A 24,079-nucleotide genomic window follows, 5' to 3' on the forward strand; every position below is an offset into this window, starting at 1 on the left:
ATCTTTCTTGTACCAAGGATGAACTGGGAGTCGGCTCTGTCAGTAACATGATTGCATTGTAAGCATATGGGCCAAAATTTGATTCCCAGAACCTATGTAATCCCATCTCTGGGGAGATAGATACAGACATATTCCTCAGCTTCTGGCCAGCCAATCTAGTCTACCTAGCAAATCCCAGAACAGTGAAGAAGTTGTTCAGTGATAAAGTCTGGAATGATTGAGGCTAAATGTTCCTTTCAACAGGACTCTGAGTTTGCAGTCAAGCCCTGGGGAGCACCATTTTGGGATGATGAAAAACTTATGAAGTCACTCATAGTTTTGGCTACAGGAGGTTAGCTAACTTCACATTTGTTTTTGCTCTTAGCATGACTGAATAAAAGAAGGAAAGTTCAAAGTCCACAGTGAGAAAAACGAGACGGTAACAAGAACACATGGGTATCAAAAGACATGAAGAAGAACAGCTACTTCTCAGATGAGGGAGAGCAGATGTCTAAGCAGGTAGGCGGCCAAGCCAAGCCAAGATGTGAAGAACGTGCAGAAACTCACAGTTATTTAGAAAGTCTCTGAAAGTGTGGGTGCTGGTGGGACTCAATTTGAGAGGATTTAACCAGAATATGTAACAAGTGGCATCTGGAATCCTAGATTAGCCTCTCTGTCCTCTTCCCACCTAGTAAGATGACCCAAGTGCACTTGTGAGCAGGTGGAGACAAGACTGTCGCCGAAAGGATGGCTGCTCCGTGAGCTTCAGAAGTAATGGTCACCAGATGTAGAGCCTCCAGACAAGAAAGCAGGTGAGTCTTGCGTAGATAGGAGAGAACCAGTCCTGGCCCAGAGTTGACATGTGCATGTAGAAACTTCAGTATCATGTTTTATCTTAGAAAACATCACAAGTACGTATGCCCTCTCTGTGGCTTAACAGTGTAGGGAGCATGGTGGTTGATCCTTAGAAGTAGAGTCACCTGCTTACAGGATAGAGTGACCTGATATGTTGCTGGTCCTTTGATTTTTATAGCATCTGTGCAAATGGATGCTGATGAAAGAGAGGTGCTTTTTCAGCTTGCAGGCACCTGTGGAACTGTTTAGCATATAGGTTGGAGACATAACTCACTCTTGCTAGCACAAAAAAGCTACCTGATACCATGAGTGACCATATTAAGTATGTGAGAACATATCCTTGGATATTAGGATGTCTCTCAGTATCAGATGACTCTCGGGATGTAGAATTTGGGGACACTGTAGAGGCAAGCACATACCATGCTTTAGGAATAAAAATACTTCAGAGCTAAATGAAGACTGCTTGGAAATGATCATTACCTTAATGATCACAGTTGGTCAAGGGTGCCCCATGGTTCTACATAACCCTAAGTTCTCAGACTCAATACTTTAGTAAGAAAGAATAATTAGGCAAAAAAAAAGTGTGTGTGTGTGTGTGTGTGTGTGTGTGTGTGTGTGTGTGTGTGAAATTTCAGAGTAAAATGCTTCAATTATATTACCCAATTCTGAGTTCTCCTATTTTCTACCACCAAGCAACATCCCCAGAAACTCCACTACCCATTATCTTTGAAAAGAACAGGTAAACAGATGTTATATATTTGAGAAAAAAAAACATTTTGCTTAAAATTTCCCTTACTCTGGTTGCATAAATCTAAGAGGTGTGTCTGCCAAGAGTTTGGTGACCCTTTGCATGGTGGCTTTTGGCAAGGATGCTCTGTACTGGTAGCTAAATGAGTATTTTCCTGAAAAACTGACATTTCATCCCTTATAACCTGTTCTTGTGACTTGAGGTGGGGAAAGAAAAATCTCCAATTTTCTCAGAAACTGGCTGTTAACAGTGAATGCTGAGATCCCAGTCTTGAGGTGGCAAGTGGGTCTACCCCTCCCTCCAAACACTATATAATGTCTATATGTTTAGAACTCTGTCTTTGGGAAAGAAATCTCTCTCATTTGTGCCAGGATTCATCCAATGAATGGAATCACATAATCTTCTTGTTGAAAACTGTCCTAATTGTGATGAAAATGAAGTCCAAAATGGTCTACTTTAGCCCGGCGAATCCTGGAATTTCATTCCTCTGTTTTCCTCCTGTAGGGATATGCTTGGCCTCCATCCTGTGTCTCAGCCATACTGACAACATCCTTGAGTTTATTCAAATATGATCAGCCTTCCTTCTGCCTCCCACAATGCTCCTCTTCCTGGTTCATTTGGTCACTTTCAGGTCGCTTATACAATGTTACACAATTAGTGTTGTCAGCTTCCCAAAATCTGGAATCACCTGGAAGAACAGCCTCCCAGATGACCCCTGAGGGATGGTTTAGCCTTTAGTCATGCCTACGAGGGATTACACTGCTTAGGGTAACTGAGAAGGCTTTCACTGAAACCTTAGGCAGCACCATTCGCTAAGCTTTGGTCCTGCACTGAATAAAAAGGGAAAGCTAGTTAAAAACTGGTATCTGTTGCTCTCTGCTTCTTGCTAGGGAGTGCAACATGGTTGGTTGCCCCTAGCTTCTGCTACTGTGACCCCTGCAGTGATGGCCTTTGATATATCACTGTGAGCCCACATAAACTCATAAACTCTTCCTCACTAAGTGGCTTTTGTTAGGGCATGGAACAGGAAGGAAATGAAGGCACCTGGTTCCTTTTCTCAGCCTTGATGCATGGACCTCCACCTCTGAGTGTCTGCTTTCAAAGTGAGCTGTCAGTGCTTTTCACTGTATTTCATGGTCCGAATTTGGGGCATGCGTGTGTTTCTTGTGCTGTTCCCATATAAGATTCAGTTGTCTGAAAATGAACTATGGTCTCATCCACCACTGAAAACTGAGCATCAGACAGGCAGTGTAAGTGTTCCCTGGGTTAACAGTATCTCTGTGCTCACCTTCTGGATTTTCTATTAAAAATTACTCTTGGCTTTAAATGTATAGTTTGTACACAAGAGATGGCTGGGGGACAGTTCCAGTGTAAAGACCTTCCTAGCCCCCACTTACAACTACTGGTCTGTTCCTTCACATTGTGATGATGCTTTTGTCTTGACTGAAGACAGCTTCTTGGTATATCATTTGTTTAATGTGTTTTATGTATGGTGATTCAAATCAAGATACAGAATGTATACAACCCTCTAGACAGTTACCATGTGTTCCTACTCCATCAACACAATCCCAAAGGCAACCCTGTTATAACTCCTATCAATATTCCTAAAAATATTGCTATGTATGTATATGATGGGTATATGTATTTTTTGGACAAGAGCACGCCAGTGTCATGGACCACACATCTGGATGTCAGAGGACAACCTCTGTTGTCTTTCCTTGACTTATATACTATTTTTGATGCAGGGTCTTTCTTGCTGTTGGCCACTGTACTGTGTACTCCAGTCTAGCTAGTCCAGAAGCTTCTGGGGGAATTGTTCTGCTTCTGCCCTCTGCCTTGCGTTAACTAGGATTACGGACCTGCACCACAGCCACAGTGTCCAGATTTTACATGGATTCTAATATCCAAATTTAGGTTTTAGGAGTTCTTGACAAGTTTTTATCTGATAAGCTGTATTCTTGGCCCTTTAGCATGCTCCTCAACCCTCTAACTAGTACAATATGTTAAGTTTTCAGTCATATATATATGTGTGTGTGTGTGTGTGTGTGTGTGTGTGTGTGTGTGTGAATGTATATATATACATATATATGAGTGTGTATAAGTACATACACATATAAACATATATATATAAAGTTAATTTACACTTAAATTATATATATATATATGTATATACAATAGTATAACTTTGAAATGTATTTATGCTCTTACTTGCATTAGGCTTTTTATTTATGCATTCAACACTTGAAGGACATTGGCGTTGTATAAAGTTAATAGCTCCTGGTCACTCTTCCCTGGGCCTTGTTGTACATATTTTTTAACTGACGTGAGTACTTTCCTCTATGTGCTCCTGAGTGAAAGAGCTCTAGACAGCCATGCACAAGAGCTATTAGGTATTAGCTACTGCCCAAGTGTTCTCAGATGACCACTGTGTCTTCTTCACACGGGCCTCCCTAGCTCTGTGCCCTTCATTTAAACCATTCTGCTGCTAGATGCCAGGTATGTTCACTTTTGAGGTATATTCTTGACTCACAAGAAGAGATGTGGTACACCTTTTACTGTTTATGGGCCAGCGGACAGTTAAGGCACATGCACATATGTGAATTGCCTAATATACGTTAATCATTAAAAAGAAAGCATTGTATGTCTTTTATGGGTGGTTTTTAATAGCAGTGGTTCTTATCCTGTGGCTTACGACCTTCTAAAGACCATTGGAAAATTACAGATATTAATATTATGGTTCATAACAGTAGTAAAACTACACCTAGGAAGTAGCGATGAAAATATTTTATGGTTAGGGGTTGCCATGACATGAGGACCTGTATTAAAGGGCTGCTCCATTCGGGACCTTGATAATATCTGCATAGCTGTGAGTTATTTAACTCCTCCGTGTGTATTGGCTATGTTTTCCCAGGAGGGAATTTCCTTTTTGATCTTCCTGTTCATGTTGTGTCACTGTGGCGGATGGATGCTCTGACGTCAATGACCCCTAGTAAGCCAATCCTTTAGATCCCACAGTATTTCTATGATTGTTTAAAGGTTCTCTTTCAGAGGGTTTCCTGAATGTAGCTGGGAGGTGCTATAAGCTCTTCTTAGCATACTTGAAATGGCCTTTGGAACCAATTTTGGTTGAACTTGACAATAAAAATAACCTTTTGAGCCCCCTTAATGGGAAGCCAACCCATCTTGCCAGGTTTGACTCAAATAACTTTGTCACGGGACAGCTGTTGCCAGCTTCCCTCCTAGTTCCTCAGGAAGAATGTCACTGGGTTAGTCACATGCTTTGGTTACCCCTGAGAAAAACTCTAAGCTGTTTTACACTCCTTCATCTCCCCTACTTCAGGAATACTTAGCCCAGACAGACAACTCAGAAATGATACCACACAGACATTCATTCACCAGGTATATTTGAACTCTAAGCTCTGTGAGCTGTACACGTGCACAAATGATTCAGTTGGTGGAAACCTTCCCCTTCCCCTCCATTTAAAACGTTTCAAACTTAAAAAGAGCGCTAAAGAGGTTTGCATGACGAGTATCATGGAAGTGTGGAGGCGACTTTCGAGGTGGTGCTAGGAGGTCCCGTGGCTTCCCAATTCCTTCTGGGGAAAGGTCCCCCTGTCCCCTTCCCATGCTCAACCTAGCTCGAGAATGCCTTGAGCCACAGCAAGTTAACATCGACATATGGCAATACAGTTTACTAAGACTAATCACCTGGGCTGTTACACTGAGTTCTTAAAGCCTATGCAAGGTAGTCATGTCAACTTTTACTACATTGGAAATTCCTGCTATCGTTGTTTAGAAGTACAAATTAGTTCCAAGGCTTTCTCTTATTTAGATTATTCTTTTCTCTCTCTCACTCTCTCAGCCTGCATCCTGAAAGCTAATGTGGATTAGAAAGTCACACCCTTAGAAATTGACTGTTGTAATGAATCCATCTCTACAACCGAGTTCAACGTTTCTGCCACCAGAGGGCACCATCTTGCTGCTATTGTAGTCTTTCCATGGCCAATGAAAGAAAAACCAAAATCCTCCGCAACAAAGGAAAGTCAAAGCCTTTGCTTATTGTACACTTCACAGATCTGATTTGAAAAGGAGACTTGTTGTCCCCATGGAAACTCAAGATTCCACAAATAATGCTGTCCTCGGTCTCAACCGGACTGTACCGTGTCCGGCACTATATTGCTGTATTTCACAGTAGAACGGACTTTAATTTTCTGAGTGATCAGTCAAGGCTTGAAGTTTCTGCTGAAACTAACATACACCTTAGTCAAAAAGAAAACCACAATAATCCCCCCATCAGGTGGCTGTGTCTGTGTTCTGGCGTATTAGTCTGAGGCTTAGGTCATGAAGTCCTTGCCCGTTGTGTGGTAAATGGTATTTGCATCCAAAGTTACTAGTTAATGAACGGGAACAGATGAGGCTTGACACAAGAAGCAGAAAGTACGGTTCTGCAGGTGTATCTTCGGTAATGCACTTTGGGCTAGAGAAATACAAAAGTCACATGTAACAAAAACAAGGAACTTTTGAGCACATGAGCACTGGATGAATGGGAGGGGCCATCTGTTTACCCATCATCCTTTGTGCTTTGAAATGCTCAGCTATATACGTTCTTGGATTTAGTGTCACCCAAGTTGCTTATAACTGATAATTGAATCTTTGTTTGAAAACAGGTGATCTTGGCAGCAGAGAAGTTGGCTAGTCATTTATCTATTGGCGTGAGACATTGCCGTACCCTTTTTACAACTTAGCATGAACCGTAATAGCATATAATAGTATCAGATTATCTACATTAGCATCAGAATGCATTCAGAAGCAACACAGGTATGATGTCATTAAGCAGCTAATGGTTGAACAATTACTAAATAAAAAACATTCAGGTTTTAAAAGCACAGCTCAAACATCTGTACAAATATACAAAGGGGTGGGGGACAATCTTTCAGACACTATGAGACTTTTATGATAAATAGGTTCATCTGAAATCGGTCTCTGTCACTTGGACAAGCCTCCCCAGTAACACTGGGTAGTCCTATGTGGTACTGATGTTCAGGATCTACTGAGGAATATCTTTGGGGCCACGCTCAATTCTACCTCCAGGAATTTGGATAGAGCTATATGATGTATTGATTCAAACTAATCATGATTCTCAGACTTATTGAGCTGAATGGTGCTGCGGACACCCCTTGCCTATCCGGGACAGGGCTGGGATACCACAAGTTGGGGCATACCCTCAAATCATCAAAATAAATGCTGGTGATCGTGCATGTCCTGGGAATGTGGGGATGCAGAGGACTGGGTGAGACCAGATAGGGGGATCTCATGCAGTCAAAGCCAAGTTTATTTATGGTCCTATATAAGTAGCCAGGGAAATACACCATACACACACACACACACACACACACACACACACACACACGCACGAGCAGAGGACTGAACTGGAACAGCTCACAAACAACATAAAGGCTATTCATTACTGATGTCTCTGGCTTGGTTCAACATGAGAAAACAGAGATACTGGCTCTACTGATTGTTTAATAAGAAAATACTACCCTTTGTCTAGAACTTCCTAAGTGATGGATTGCAGTTAATGGGTCCGAGTCGACTGGGAGACATGTCACCTTTTCCTAGCCCTTTTGTCCGAGAGGCTTAATTACAAGGAAGAATTCTCGAACAACCAAACACCCAGGGACTTAAAGGCAATTCATTTTTTTCTGGACAAACAAGGGAGAGAAGCGTGGTAAGAGGCGATACATGTTGTCATGAACATGCTCAGTTGGACACCGAGGGTGGCAGGCCAGGACGCCGGGTCTGGATGATTTTTGGCTTTGGGGACGTCTTTGGATCCTCCTCCTCTCCCATGTCGCTGTCGCACACATGCACCACGACGCTCGGTGTAGACTCGGTCCCCGCGTGCAGCTCATATTTCTCCCCTGAAAAGCAAGAGACATCAGGTGAGGAAAGGGAAGAAGGATTTCCACTTGTTTTTTTAGTTAGTTTTGTTGTAGTTGGTTTGGGTTTTGTTGTTGTTTTTGGTATGATTCTTTTTGAGACGGGGTCTCTCCGTGTAGCTCCAGCTGTGCTTTAACTCACTGTGTAGTCCGGGCTGGCCACAATCACAAAGAATAACCTGCCTTTGCTTTTTACATGCTGGGATCAAAGGCATGAGTCATTGTACCTGGGTGAAGATTTGTTTTTCTCATCTATTACAACCTGACCACAGTTTTCCCTCCTTCCTCCCCTCCTCACATCCCCCCATTCACCCCTCCATTTCTTTTCAGAAAAGTGCAGGCCTCCCATGCATACCAACCAAGCAGTATATTAAGTTGCAGTAAGACTAGGGACCTCCCTCAAATTCAGGCTGGACAAGGCAATTCAGTAGTAGGAAAAATGTCAGAAGAGTCAGAGGCAGCTCTTGCTCCCACTGTTAGGAGTCCCACAAGAAGACCAAACTACACAGTTATAACATAGGCTGAGGGTCAAGGTTCGACCCATGCGGTCTCCCTAGCTCTTCATTCTGTTTCTCTGAACTCCTATGAGTCTAAGTTAGCTGACGCCAACTAATCATGATTTCCAGACTTATTGAGTCTAATGCTGCTGTGGACACCCCTTGCCTATCCGGGACAGGGCAGGGATACCACAAGTTGGGGCATACCCTCAAATCATCAAAATAAATGCTTTGGGTTTTCTTGGGGTGTCCTTGACCTCTCTGGTTCCCATCGTCCTTCCTCTCCCTAAGGAAGGACTCTTGGGCAAAGAAGCTGCTTTAGTAAGGTTTTCGAGGGAAGTAGGTCAAACAAGTTTTATTTGTGTCGGGAAGCCTGTGATTTGACGTGGGATGGAATAAGGCTGGTCTGTCATTGTGTCCTGGCTACGATCTATCAGTTATCCAACTTCCATCTGTCCACCATGAACTATCCAACCCAAAGTGAGCCATTTAACCTCTCTTGGAACAGCAAGCTCAGCCGCAAGTTACGAAATGGTGCTTTCATTCCAGTGGATTGTGAGGACTAGATGGATCTGGCACTGTGATGCTTTGGCTCCTCATTGCCCTCCAGAGGTTCAGCATTTAAGAGCTGGTGTATCACACAAGGAATTTAGATCATTGGGGATATACCCCTGAAGGCGGTGATGGGACCTTTGCCCTCTTTTCTCTTTTTTTTTTTTTGCTTCCCGACCTCCATGAGGTGAATCTGCCTGCCCTCTCCAGCATGGTTCTGTAGAGAGACTCTCTTAGAAACATCACCCATCAATAAATAAGCTAGTGGCTAATGAGCTGAGTCAGGAAATGGGCTGAGACCCTGGCTGGAAGAGAGAGGAAAATAGTAAGAGATGAAAGAGAGACAAGGGGAGAGCTGAAAGAGATGAGAGTCAAGACCGAGAAGATGGATGTAAACCAGCAGGGAGAAGCTAAGGAAGAAGTGGGCTGGGGCTGAAGAAGAGGTAACTAACCACATGGTATGCATAGAATAGTTTCAATGGGTTAAATAAGTTATGAATTGGTCAGGGAATGAGCCAAAGCTTATGGTCTAGCTATGTGATGATGATGATGATGATGATGATGACGATGACGATGACGATGACAATGATGATGATGATGATGTCTTAAAGTTGTTATTAATGGGAACTAAGGGACCAAAAGAAAAAACAGATTTAAAGATATATTTTTTACATGGTTCTCTCCTTAGGACCTGTGCTCCACAGGGCCAAGTGAGCATGGACCGAAACCTCTGAAGCCATAAGCCCAAATCAACTTCACTGACTGATTAGTCCAGGTGTTTTGTCTCAGTGACAAGGAGCCAACTAATACAGCCAGTTCATCAGAACTGATACTGCTCGATCCCAGGACTTTCTGCTAATGGCTGAGTAATCATGAGTCAAATGTGTTTTGGCTAAGATAGTCTTCAAGTGCTCCTCCAGACGTACGATTCTCCCAACCACAGCTCTGGGCTATAACAGGAATGTATCACTGCTTGTCTAGAATCTTCAGAGGTTAGTGAGTGGTTAGGGATGATCTTTAAGGCCTTCCTTCATTCCAGGAGTCTCCGTCTCAGTCTCTCTCTCTCTGTAAGTGTGTGTGTATGTGTGTGTCTTGGGGGGTATATAGACATACAGATGCACATGCATACATGAGCATGTGTAGCTTAGAGAACACTCATAGGTACTCTCCCTCAGGCACATCCACCTTTGGTTGTTGTTTGTGGTGGTTTGAATGCTTGGCCCAGGGAGTGGCACTATTAAGAGGTGTGGCCTTTTTAGAGTAGGTGTGGCCTTGCTGGAGAAAGTGTATCATTGTGGGGGTTGGCGATGAGACCCTACTCCTAACCACATGAGAGCCAGTCTTCTCCTAGCAGCCTTCAGATGAATATGTAGAACTTTCAGCTCTTCCAGCACCATGCCTGCCTGGATGCTGCCATGCTCCTGCCTTGATGATAATGGACTGAACCTCTGGACGTGTAAGCCAGCCCCAATGAAATGTTGCTCTTATAAGAGTTGCCTTGGTCATGGTGTCTGTTCACAGCAGTAAAACCCTAACTAAGACATTGTTTCTTCTTTGTTGTGACTGTGTTGAAATGGGGTCTCTCCCTCCCTCCCCCCCTTCTTCTCTCTCACTGTCCGGAGGTCAGTGTTAAGGCTATCTTAGTCGGCTAGCAAGCTCCAGCAGTATCTTGTTCTCCAAATGAGTGGTCTAAGTTCTAAGGCAGAAGAGGCTGTTTGGGTGCTACTGTCGGGAGGAACCCTCTTAGAAGCAGTTTTATCTGAGGGGTTCAGAAGCTGGTTCAGGGCAGCTTGGGGGGCATCTCTGATCACTGGTTCTTGGAGGGAGAACTTACTATACCTGCTTGCTAACAAACAGATACCAGTGGGGACAGCAACCTTCCTGACTCTGATCTAGTGGAGGGGGGTGCACTTTTGTACTTGTGTGCTTGTGTGTGTGTGTGTGTGTGTGTGTGCTTGTGTGTGTGTGTCCTTTAGCTCCATGTGCTTTTTGGTATTCTTCAAGAGAGACAGGAGGAAGTGATGCTCAATCCCTTAAATGAGATGGCAGTCATTATAACACAAAGGATTTCTTTTAGGTTGTCACACTGTGAAAAGCCCATATTGAGAAACCACCAAGAACTACTGTGGTCCTGTGTTCTGCTCTGCTTATTGTAAGTGCAGAGATGGAGTGACTGAGTGAGTGAGTGTGTGTGTGTGTGTGTGTGTGTGTGTGTGTAAAAAGAGAGAGACAGATGAGACAGAGAGACAGACAGAAAGAGAGAAGGGAGGGGGAGACATCACAGAAGGTGAATGTGAAAGTCATGAAACCAAAGGCTGGTGTGGGTGACACCTCGGCCCTTTCCTCATCTTTTTGCCAGAAAGCTCTCCTTGTTGGAGACAAGATCACATTTTGTAAGTCTTCTGTCCCAGTCTCTGACGTGGTGGTATTCCTAGCATACTGTACCATTCCTGGCTTCTTTTACCTTTTTCTTTTCCTTTCATTTCCCCCTCCCCTCTCTTTCCTTCTCTTTCCTTCTAATTTCTTTTTCCTCCCATCTCCTACTCCTGCCTTCTGCTTTTCTTTCTCTCTCCTTTCATGCCCTCCCCTATTTCTCTCTTCTCCCCATCCTCCTTCCTCTTCTTCCTCCTCCTTCACAACTGCAGTGACACATAGGAGGAACTCCAGCCTTTGTTAGGTCTTTACTTCTCCTTGGTTAAGCTACCGGGGTATGGGGGCTCCTTCCACACTCCCCCTTGTACCTTGTTCACACCCCTGGCATGGAGGAACTGGAACCCAGAATGGGAGAGTGGAGCAGTTTGGTCTCCTATGGTGCAGCCTCTGCATGGGGGGTGCAAAGCATCTTCAGTTACATCAATCAAGTCAGACTGCACAGTAGTAAGGGATGCTTTCTGGCTGTGGTCCCATTAAGGCTGACATCTCATTGTGCTATTTTGGGAAACTTCGTTACTATCAAAATCCTGCAAAGCTTAACATCTGCTGAGTGCCTGCAAAATAAAAAGAAATGGCCTCAGCTTAACTGGATTGGATTTTTCTTATTTTGGCTTCTCTTTCCCCTTGGGCTTCAGCTAATTCTTCCAACCATGAGGGCTGACGTCAATGCTGCCACTATTCAAAGGGGACAACTGGGCTTAGTTAGGGACAAAGAGCTTGTGTCAAGCCTTTCCCACTCAGGGTGGGGACAGTCTTTGCTGTGGTGCAGCGAGAACAGGACATTCAGACCAGTTTCTTTTATGGGACAAGGAAAGCATTCATCTGTCACCTGCTTGCTCCTTTGTCTGCATTAGATTGTCCTGTTCCCTGTGTGCAAAAAGGAGGCCAGGGCCAAAAGCCATCAAAACTGCACCAGTCAGTTTTCCCTTGACCTCTGCTGAGACACATGAAAAACCATCTAGTGTGGGCAAGAGTCAAATGCTCAATTCAGGCTTCAGACACTGACTGAGGTTTGACTGCTATCCGAAATAGATGCCCAACTTCTGTCCCCTAGCTTCTTGAGTGGGCAGATCAGGTTGGTGACTATGTCCCTGTTCTTGTGATATGAAGGGGGGACTGTATTTCAGGCAAGATGCCTCCCACACGTAATGAGAAGGGTCCTGAAGGATCCTGTGTGGTAGTGCCTTCCAATCTAATTAACACAGGGGGAGGGCATATTGCCAGCCTTGGCTGTAGGCAGTGACTGAGCCCCTCCTGCGTTTTTTCTAGACTTTCTGAGATTACAGTTTGTAAACACCAGCTTCTTAGAAAGGCTTGATGGCTACAAGATAGTGCAGACATTAAAGCAGAGTCAAGACTGTATAGTTCTAATACTTAGGAAGAAAAACTAATAACCCTTTCTAATGAAGGGAAGAAGAAAGCCTACTATCATCCCTAACATACATCTGGTGGGGACAGACAGAATCTCTGCCTCAGGGGCTTTCCAGTAATAGGTTAACAATGTCGGAGGCTTTGTTCCTGAGCACCTCCTGCTGTTCTGGAAAATTCTTACTTTTTCACACTGACCCCCCTTAATGGAGGAGTGTATTTCCAGGTGGGCCTCACACTGATTGCTCACCCACTCATGTTCACATATCTACTATGGAGTGTACCATGACCTTGTCTACCTTTGTTTTCTTTCTTCCTGGTTTTCCCTCAAAGGTTTTTCTGTCATTCTTCCAGGCTTCTCTGTGAAAAATCCTTAGAACCAGATACCTCTCAGTTCCTTTCCCATCAGCCTCAGTGCTTTTCTCAGTGTGACTGAAGCATTTTCACATGTGTTCGTTCTAATAGGCAAAGACCCCATCAGCATCTTTGAAACTTCCAGCCACCCGGAGCACTTCCTGTTGTTTTTCTCACCGTGACAACTTGGCCTCTTAAAACAACAGATGGAGATGCTGCCTTATCACCTGCTAATAACGTGACTCAGAGGCAGTTGTACAACTGAGCATTTGTCACTGTAAGGAGGTTAGCGCCCGTGTTCCTAGGATACAGTGAAGAAAAATTCCTGCCAACTATATGAAGCTCTCCCAAGATGGGTGATATTAATCACTGGGGAGAATGTCACTGTGGTCAGTGCTGCTCAAATAATCTGTTTTCTATATGACAAAATCATGCAGTATTTAAATACCAAGCAATGAAACAGTTGCAAAGGGCTTTGACTCAGTGGGTCATGAAGAAGCCTAAGAGCTGAAAGACAGAGACAGACTATGTCCCACAGCGCACATGGGCACCATGGAATCTGATCCTGAAGACAGACTCATTCTTCCGCCCCAAGTCACTGGGTCACCAGTTTCTGAATTGTCATTGGTAAATCGCTTTCCTTTCTCCTATCTCTCCTTACACCTCTATGTCTGAGACAGAAAACTGCAAGTTGCTATTTTAAAGAAATCTTGGATTCCCCCCCACCCCCGAGGTCATCGGAACCATACAATTCTAATATGTCAATGTACCATCTTTTGTATTCATAATTTTCTCATTGGAGTGATTTTGCACATACATGTATATATATGTGCGTGTGTATGTTTGAGTATGTGTGAGTGTGTTTGTATGTGGGTATGAGTATGTATGTTTGTATATATGTGTGTGTATGAGTGTGGATGTGTGATTATGTGTATATATGTCTGAGTTGTGTGTGTGTATGTGTGAGTATGTACATGTGTCATATATATCGCTGTCACTTGTTGTGTTATTGTATTGAGGGTGGGTCTCTTACAGAACCATAAGCTTAGCTTCAGCTAAGATAGCCAACCAGCAAGCTCTCAAGATCTACCTGTCTCAATCTTCCCAATACTGACCCAGTTCCAGGTATGTGGGAGCAAAAGATATGACCTCAGCTTTTTATGCTTGCAGAGCAAGGCTCTTATACACTGAAGTCAAGTTGTAGACTGATGAGTGGATATACACTAGTTATTGCTCAATACATACAGGGTTGACTTATAGAAGGCACTAAGCTGTTAACAGCCCTCTGTGTAAAGTATAATATACACCTGGGGCAGCTGGGAATCACTGGAGTAGGATGGAAGGCAAAGAAACTACTGAGCCCACTTGCTTCTGGTTGAAGAATGGTGTGTGCTCTCTAGCTCTCCTGGTACTCTTCCAGTATCTGGAACAGCTTAAGTTCCTGAGGATGGTGGTGGTGGTAGTGGTTGTAGTGGAGGAAGAAGAGGGGGGGGATAAAGATGAGGATGATGAGGAGGAGAAGGAGAAGAAGAATGCAGAGGAAGAAGAGGGGGAGTAGATGGAAAATGGAGGGGAAAGAGGAGGAGATGTAGTTCGCCCACACCAGACAATCATAATCTTGCCTCTCCTTTCATTCTGGGGGCAGCTGAGGTGCCAGTTCAGCCAGTGCTGACTCCCTTCAGATTGTGACCAAAAGCATCATGTAAATTCTGTGTGGGTTCCCACACCTGTGATGTGGGCCCCTTTCGACTGTCTCTGTTTGCGGTAACCAACACTCCCATGAATGTTCTTTTACACTTGGATCACTGCTCTATCTTTTCAATCAAGCTGAACACTGTTTAGAGCAGCTGTCTGCTTTGCTTATTGTCTGCCCTAGAAACCTTGCATGCTCCTTAAACTCACTGGAAACTGTTATGGAGCACTTACTAAATTCCGGGCACGCAGCTAAGTCTACGACTATGTTGTATAACAAGTAACTGCTTGTTATGCAGTTCTGTGGTGTGGGTTTTATCATGACTGGTGGGACAGGAGTGTAAGGAACCTGCTTCAGATCATACAGCACAGAGAAGATGCATCCTGGACTCAAACTCACACCTTGAGTTGCAGTCATTATTCCAAAGCAAGAAGACAGCCCAACTTCATGGTAGATATTCTTTGCAGCTAGAAAAGACTAGGTATGAAGGGTAGAGGGTAATGAACAATTAAAACCACAGCCATTTAGTGGCTGCCTATTTACTAGATTTAAATTAAAAAAAAAATATTTATTTATTTATTTATTTATTTATTTATTTATTTATTTATTTATTTATTTATTATCTGTGGATGTGTGTTCATGGACCACAGAGCATGTGGAAATCAAAGGACAACTTTCAGAGGTCAGTTCTCTGCTTCTACCAAGTGGGGCCTGGGAAATTGAACTCAGGCCATCTGGCTTGGCAGCAAGGACCTGATGAACCCTCTCATTGGCCCAATTCACAAAATGATCTAAGAGCAGAGGCAGAACATACTTTTAAGAATGGTAAGCAGGACTGAAATTAGAGAAGCATTTCAAAGAATTCCTGTTGTCTGTGAAGATTTTCCTCTGATTCCTTGGTATCTGCACACATTTACAGTCAATGGCGGTCAGCCCAGGAGAGAAGCAGTGTGCTCCAGTGCAGGCTGGGCACCACAGTCGCTGTCATATTCCCCCTGCCACATAGGTGAGAAGTCTGAGCAGTACTGATGCAATATGAAGCTGTAACAGGAAAATGTCGCTCATGTGGATTTCTAGCATCCTCCCTGTTTGTCCTGCTTCTGAAGAGGTTGAAAGAGATTAACAGAGAAGAGGACCCAGGAGAGGAGGAATTCCCAGATTTATAACAAGGGCAATTCCCCTCTACCATGGGTTTCCCCTTCCCACCACAGCACGGTGGCTATTTATCTTTCGTCCCTCCTAGACGTACAGGAGCCAGGCAACTTCACAGAATGTATGGGTAGGTACTGAAAGGCCTGAATCCATGGCACAAAGACAGAGACAGGGCGAACAGACAAAATAAGAGGTGGGCATTTTATGTTGCTGCTTGGTGAAATCAAAACACATCTGGGACCTTGTTGAGAAGGGAGACCTTTCCACAGGTGTGACTCCCCTCTTCAGAAAAAAACTCTTGGAGAGGAACTAGCTGTTGAATGAATGCCTGTTGGAAGATCAGAGCTCCCCTGTGTGTGTGGAGCCATGTTTGGAGAGCATGCTGACTTGGGATGCTGGCTTTTGCATGTACAGTTCACGTCTGTGATCTCGTAGCATACCCATCTTGTAACATGAGGTGACTCTTCATGCAGCATTCACGCCACACACCCAAAGAACGGGTGCCAATTTATATTTGTAAAATAATTCTCCTTACCGCTGACTCAGAGGTTGGAATAGATAGGTCTTCCTCGTGAGTTACATTAATTAGTGAGAGATATTTTCCACTTGCAGGGAGACTGTGTGCTGAGCAGTGACTGCAGCCAAGCTTCTTTCGACGACATGTTTTGATAGAGTAGAAATCATGGGGTGTGGGGGAGGGTATCTAAATATAGCAGACTCAGGCGACTTGAAACTGAAGCGCCATTTCCAGCTCTCCTCTGCTCGTAACTAAAATTGATCCCGCTACGCAGAGCTAAAAATAGCAGGAGGGGAGAAAAGAATAGACAATGTTTTCATATCTCCCTGTGGGCATTCTCAGTGGCAGTGAGCATGACCTTCTGTGCCCTCCAGAGAGCAGAACAAAGGCTGGCACTTCACATCTGCTCACATCAGCATCCCATTGAGTCAGCTGGCAGTCTATTTGCCGTTTATGCCCACTGCTGTGTATACATGGTTTTTGCTGGACTGGGGTTTCATTTTCTTTACCCTTCTTTCCTATTATATTACCCAAAGAATATAGCCCCATACTGCTTTGTAAATTCAGAATAGTAGATACCATAAAGCAAATAGAAACAAAGGATTCTAGCTCATTACCAGGCCAGAAACCTTGGGATCAGTATTAAACAAATCATAGGAAACATCCATTTCTTAGAGACTGTAAACATCCCATAGACAAAGCAAAAATTCTGTGCTCCAGGCCCCAGAGAACCATTTTAGTAAAACAGGAATGTAGCTCCCCCCACCCCCGACCAAAAAGGCCTGGGGTATTATGGTGGTTATTTCAGAAACTCACAACTACTTAAAGTATAGAGAATAAATGTCGGTGAAGGGTTTAGCCACAGGGACATCTATCATTCCACCGTTTCCAAGATTGGGAATCAGTGGGGGAAAAGGGATAGAAAGATTTTAAGAGTGAGGGGCGGGAAGGATGGGGAGGGTGCAGGTGTCTTCTGGATATGATAGATGTATGACCTCTGCCCTCAGGAACTCACAGTTGCTGTAGCTGCCTGAACAAGCCCTTCAAAGATCAAGGCAGGCAATCTTTTGGCATACAGAGGAATGGGGATCATGGACACCCAGCCCCAGTAGTAAGGCTATGAACATTTGGTGGCTTCTGGGAAAGCCATGAGTCTGTCTTCTTTAACAGCATGGCCCTGGTACCTTGGCTTCTGCACAGGATAGTGTCATGACCATGAAAGTAAGAATCTGCAGATTTGAACTCTGAGGGTAATTTTTTTTAAAAGGATACAAAATTGGAAATGGGTGGGGGAGGTAGGGCATAGATATAAAAAGGGTTTTGGGGAGGAATAGGGAATATGATCAAAATACTCTGTATGAAATCCTCAAACAATTCATAGAAATGTTATGTTTAAAAAACAAAAACAAACAAACAAACAAACAAAAAAACCAGAACTCAGGTAACTACCCCTTAACACAGAATGAGTTATACTTTGTCACTGAAATAGCTCTGCCAAAGGATTAAAGATATGAATTTTATGAAATCATTTTTAATGGAAATGCTGGCAGTCCTTTTGCTATTGCTAACATTAATTAACTGCTATCTGACTCAGTCTGGCTAAAGCCACAGAAAGCAACAGTTTGATGCTGAAGATACCATCTCTAAGGAGACTAACACTAGAGACACCCATTATTTATGTATTCAGCCATCCAATACTTACTGAGCATCTACTATGTGCCAGGCGCTAGCAGGAGCAGAGAATGTTAACACAGATAAAGCATACACATTCCTTTTTAAAAACAGGGAAGAGCCAAAGTTGAACAACAGAACATGCCCACAGGAGAAGGGAGTATTTGTGTAAAGTGTCACATGGAAGGTAAATGTGATTTTTTTTTTATGTGACACTGTGTTGGGGTAAGTCAGATTAGGTAGTCTTGAACTCTTCTTGTTGTGCCTGAAATAGCATCTTCTGTAGTTTGACAACCCACCATAAGTTTATATGTTAGATCCCCACTTCCTTACTGTAGCAACACTGGGAAGCATTTGGGCTGTGATGATTGAGCGCCAACGAATGGATTGATGCCAATCTTGTATTCATGAGGCTTAGTAACCACAAGAGTGGCTGTTGTACGGCATGTCCCAAATTCACATCCTCTGTGGACTATTTGTCTTAAATATAGACTATCACTAGATATATCTAAATAAATGTAGTCCAGGAACTTATGCTAGGCTGGCTCAAACTCACAGAGATCCACCTGCTTCTGCCTCCCAAACCCTGGAAATAAAGGTGTATTCTCCCACACCTGGCTGCCTCACGTGCTCTGGATGTCATGTGAATGAGCAGCTACTCACATTTTGTTCCTGGGCTTCCCAGCTTTCAGAACAACAGCCTAAACAAGCCTCTTTGGTTTTATAAATGGTCAGGTCTTGGGTGTTCTCTTTTAGCACCAGACAAGTCATGATTTTAACTCCTAATATGAGCTCTGTGATATTTTCAGCCCCATTATTAGACACAAGTCATTTAGCCACATGGAGTATGGAAGCAAAGAGAAACAGTGTCAAACTGCTGGCAAAGAATGCAGATAATAATGTCAAAATAACCCCAACAACAACAAATCCATTTGGAGACATGTTCCAAGGACACAGGGACAGTTGTTCCTGCAAAGGAGGGAACCCTAGATGTTGGTGACCTTGGTGTTTGCTATTGTACATAGCAGCGAACTGGTTTGTCTTTGTGCACCCTACACACTGGGTCAGACTTTCTGAAAGGCTGGTGTGGTGTTAAAGATCACCATCGACTCTGGGTTACAACAGAAGTTAGCCTGTGTCCAAGCAGAACAGGCCTAAAGTTGGCAATGCTTTGTAACACAAGAGCGTTTGGCCAATGAGTGGAGCTTCATTCACTTTCTGGGATCAGAAGAGACAACTATCCAACTGCACTACCCTGAGAAAATCCATCTGTCTTACCTTAGCTCAGTCCTTTAGTTTAGCATGTAGATGACAATAGCGCTGGGGCACTTGCAAAATGGTACAAGGCACATTTATGGGAGGTAGGGAGGTGAAAGCCATAGGTTAGCCTGCATTTGGACACTGTCAATCACCTGTGCTCAACAGTCCCAGGAACCGCCCTCCTTCTCTGACTGTCTGAGGTCACTTCTTCTCTGTGTCCTTTGTGGCACGTTCAATAAGTATCTCTGCCAGAGCCTTATCTCTGTTCTATGTACCCCTTCCCTCTATCACTTATTTAGGTCATTCCCATCCCTGCTAGTGACTTCTAGCCAGTGAGGGAGGCTGAGGCTGGCCTTCATCTGTCTGTTGACACAGACTCCAAATGAAAGTTTATACCCTCAATAAAACAAAACAATAACAAAAGGACTAGATCTTTTTTTTTTTTTTTTGATTACTAGCTCTCAATAGACAAAGCATAGGTCAATTGAGCTGTAAAACTAACACATTTTATACCATGGAGCCACTTTGGATGAAGAGTGAAGACCAGCCTGGAATATGGATACCAGCTGAGAAAGAACTTGCTGTGTAAACATGAGCACCTACTGTCCAGAGCCCACGTGGGTGGGTATGGTGGTACACACTTACAAACCCAGTCCTGGGAGGTAGAGAAAGCTAGGTCTGCAAGAATCTCTGGCCATATGGCTTACTTCCAAGTCATGTGACCATGTGAGATTCTGTCTCAACAAACAGCAGAAAAGGTATATGATGTGTGAAGTGTGGTACTGGAGTTTGACTTCTAGACTACATTCATATATACAAATATGTGCATGTGTGCATGCGAACACACACACACACACACACACACACACACACACACACACACACAGAGTGAAGGGCAATGGGCAAAGCTTTATAATTACCTGGCAGTGTTCACAGGAATTTATGTTCTCACCCTGGGACCCCAGTCTCCAGCCCTGTAAAATGTAACTCAGCCAACCAGGGGCTTGGTGATTCTATAGAACGTTCTATGCGCTGATATTCAAAACAATTATCCAACATGTCGATTCATGTGCACCCATTCGCAGATGAGTCAAGCAGGCCAGCTGCAGGGTCCTCTTGGCTTTGGAGGGTTTCTGCTTCCGTGATGTGCAATGACCTTCCAAGACTTGACTTGAGAAAACATGATTTTGTACACATCACCGTGCAACTGCCCCCCATAGTCACAGCCCTCCTTGAATGTAGACTGTAGGTTTGGGACTCCAGAAAGTTAACCAGGCATTCATAAATGCCATCACCTCCCTCACCAGCCTATTCTGCACACCTACTGCTTCTCACAGTGGCTCACTGAGGGTGAGACCATCGCCATTACTAAGGCCCCAGAAGCCAAGTGGCTCATGAGTCCACCAGGAGAAGCTTGCTTCTGAGGCAGGCTTCACACTGAACAGGCAGACATTCCTTCAGAGAGAATGATAATCAATCAAATCAGACCCCATCTTTATTGAGCACAGTAGGGTGGCCATTGCTTCTCTGGAATTTTCTGGTTTTAACACAGAACTTACACATCCCAGGAATCTTTGCATCATTGGCAGATCAGGACCATTGTTCGCTCTAATTCCCATAGTTGACAACATATGGTGCATTTGAGAATCAGGTTTGTAGGATGGGTGACTCTGAATCAAAGTCTTCCCTGGCTGTGTAATACATACTGGGAAGACTGTTATAAATTCATCATTCGTAGAATTTAGCATCTAGGTACCAGCGGCTCTTAAACTCACCTGTAGGTTATAATCAGTGGAGTATAATCAGTAGGTTATAATCATCTGAATGTTACCTAGCTTAGGATGAAGTCAGGCTATTAGGGTTATTCTTTTAAAGTCCTTATTTACTTTAGAAGAACCACTAGTAAAAAGAATTGACTTAAGGGCCACTATTCATTCTTTCTTTTGACAGTGCTGAATTTTGCCCCTTCCATTCCAATCATTTCCTCTCCTTGTAGAAGACAAGAAAAAGTAATTTGAAGTACAAATGAGCTTTATTGGCCAAAATCAGAGATGGTATCACTGCTGGGTATAAAATCTGTAATAACACAAGAGAAGTACATACAGAGATCCATACAAGAGTTCTAATTAAGAATATTAATAGTAACTTTGATTCAATAGTAACTTTGATTATAATACAGAACTCTGAAAATAATCCAAATGTCTATCGACAGAAGAGCAGGAAAGTATGGCAGTAAATGTCTATAACTGGTATGAAATAATAAACTACAATGTATCGACAATGGAACAATGTGGCTGCATACACACACACACATACACACACACACACACACACACACACACACACACACACACACATATGTACTCATATCTGTGGTAGTAATAAAACTGTCAAGATAGCAACATAGCCTCTTGCTAGCTGAGAGAGCATCTTTCTCTGCATATCTCAGGATACACAGAGAAATATCAACACTGGCTAGCTGTTTCTGCATTTACAACCTGCATTGCAAACAAGAAACAAAGTCTTCTCAGCAGAGGCTCCCAAGTTGCTTTGCAGAAGGTACAGAGCTGGGCACTGTGTCCTCATCCATCACCCCTCCCTCCCATTGTCCACAGAGAGCAAGGAATCCATTGAAATGCCAATGTGATGGGAAACCTATACATCCAAGCTTGTTCATTTTACTTGGCAGCTCTGGGTTGCTGACAAATGGTAAGTTTGAAGAAGGGGCAAGCACTTACCTGGTCCTAGTTTGGCCACGGCATAAAGGAGGTCATAGTTGAGGACTGGTGTGGCATCACTGATGGGCTTCCAGCCAACAGGAGGGGATGAAGGGGGTGAGATGAGGAACTGTTTGGCAGGCTGTGGGGGTGCCAAATGCAGTTTGTCTCCATCTGTCTCTGGGGTCTGGACCTTTCAAACAAGATAACAAGATGTGTGATAGCCCACACTTACAGCTGGGCAGGGCTTCACTGAGGGCCAGACTGCAGTGGCCATCACTCCTCACAGTACATGGTGTACTTCACTCATTGTTTGACTTAATCCTTAAGACATTGGCTTCCATCTTCTAATGAGCACCAGGATCACTTGGAGGGCTTCCAAAGCGAGTTGCTGAGCCCTGTACTACACTGTGTGCACTTGTGAGTGTGTACATGTGGAAACTAGTGGTCAACTTCTGATGTCCTTCCGTAGGATATCAGTGTCCTTGGTTTTTTGTTTGTTTTGTTTTTGCTTTACCTCCCAAAAATGTTAGGCAACATGGCCAGCAAGTCAGAGCATTGCCTAAGACCATCAGAAAACACACACAATCACATTATAATTCATAATAGTAACAAAATTACAGTTAGGAGGTAGCAACAAAAATAATTTTGTAATTTAGGGTCACCACATCATGAGGGATTGTATGAAAGGACTGCAGCATTAGGAAGGTTGCTAACAATTGCCCTAATCCTTCACATTGCTCTAAGGATAACTATGAACCCTTAAATGAAGACTACTACCATTGTGGTTTCCTACTACCCTCTGACAGTTGTCAAGCTGTGTCTACTTCTCTGAACTTACCTAACTCTTTTGTGAGAACAGAACTGTAGAACAGGTGAGATTTTGTGTCTAGCTTCCCATTGCATTTTAAAGGCACATTATTTAGTGATGGATTACCAACATTTTTTCTCCCTTTTTTTACAGCTGAATAATATTTCTTTGTGTGGACATACTATAATCTCTTTATCCTTTTATCTGTTAAAGAACTTTAGGTAGTTCTCACTGTTCACTTTATGAACAATGTTACTATGAATATTTCTGCTGAAGTATTTGTTTGAGTACCCTATTTTTTAGTACCTGAGGAGTATTTCTGAGTCACATGGTAGCTCAGTGTTATCTTTTAATGGAATCCTATCTATCTATCTATCTATCTATCTATCTATCTATCTATCTATCTATCCATTTACCTATCTATCAATCATATATATATGTATATATCGTGTATCTATATAGCTATGTATCTATGTATCTACCTATGTGTCTACGAATTTATCCTGTAGGTATATAGGTATGTATCATGTATCTATGTACCTACTTTTCTATCATCTAACTCCATATGCAATATATCATATATATATATATATATATATATATATATATATATATATATATTGCACACTCTCTCTCTCTCTCTCTCTCTCTCACACACACACACACACACACACAAACACAGAGTAAGAGAGAGAGAGAGAGAGAGAGAGAGAGAGAGAGAGAGAGAGAGAGAGAGTCTTTTGAGACAGGGTCAGCTCAGGCTGGCCTTGAATGCAAGGTCTTCTGCCTTAGGCTCTAAAGTGCTGGGATTGCAGGCATACACCATCACAACTGGTCCTGATGCAGGTATTAATAAGTGATGATCTAAGATTGTCTTAGCTACATGAATTAATAAGAGATGTAGGATTTTAGCAGGAGTCTGTAGCTAAGGCTGCACTGACTGTTGCCTAGTGATGGATAAGGCCTTGATGGAGAATAGATCTGACTAGTGCTGTGGGCTTCATGAGCATACCTAAGCTACCCATCCATATTCAGAATAGCAAGCATTTAGTTTTAAAAAACATAAACTTAATTTCCACGTATTTGTATCTTCTCCAGGAATGTGCTTACCATGTCATTAAGTTTATAATTTAAATTTTAATCACAACCCTGTGAGGAAAGTTAGGAGTCAGCTGTGGTGAGATCAGTTCTATTGCAGTTTCTGGCTGGGATTTATTGTGTTTTTATCAAAATCTTGGCACTGCTGCACACAGATTTCCATGGCAACATCATGGCAGCTGGATGGGCTGATAACGTCATCACCATCATGGCAGCTAGATGGGTTGATAACATCACCATTGCCATCTTATAGGAGAGGGCTCTGAGTCTCATTAAGGTGCTGTGACTAGTCCTAGTGAGAGCTAAGCTTGGAAGCTCTTAGAGCCTCTGTCCTAGGACACAGATACTCTCTTATCTGAGGCTTACTGTTTGTGTCTGTTCTGCCCTGGTTTTAAAAACATTAACTCAGAGGATTTCATCCATGCATAAATG

The 24,079-nt window shown here is 43.2% G+C and overlaps 1 protein-coding gene across 4 annotated transcripts in view; it reads right to left on the reverse strand.

The window, feature by feature from the left end:
- Window positions 1–5,610: 5,610 nt before the first annotated feature.
- RCAN2 (regulator of calcineurin 2) overlaps window positions 5,611–24,079 on the reverse strand; it is a 201,852-nt gene continuing 183,383 nt past the window's right edge. For all 4 annotated transcript variants that reach the window (XM_080916691.1, XM_080916693.1, XM_080916692.1 and 1 more), the window contains exons 4-5: window positions 21,760–21,931; window positions 5,611–7,506 (exon numbers count right to left, since the gene is read on the reverse strand). In XM_080916691.1, the coding sequence (XP_080772817.1) occupies window positions 7,346–7,506; window positions 21,760–21,931 (333 nt within the window). In that variant the 3' untranslated portion in view covers window positions 5,611–7,345. The remainder of the gene's footprint in view (window positions 7,507–21,759; window positions 21,932–24,079) is intronic.

This window comes from Micromys minutus (assembly GCF_963924665.1).
Source record: "Micromys minutus genome assembly, chromosome: 5".
Taxonomy (NCBI): Eukaryota; Metazoa; Chordata; class Mammalia; order Rodentia; family Muridae; genus Micromys; species Micromys minutus.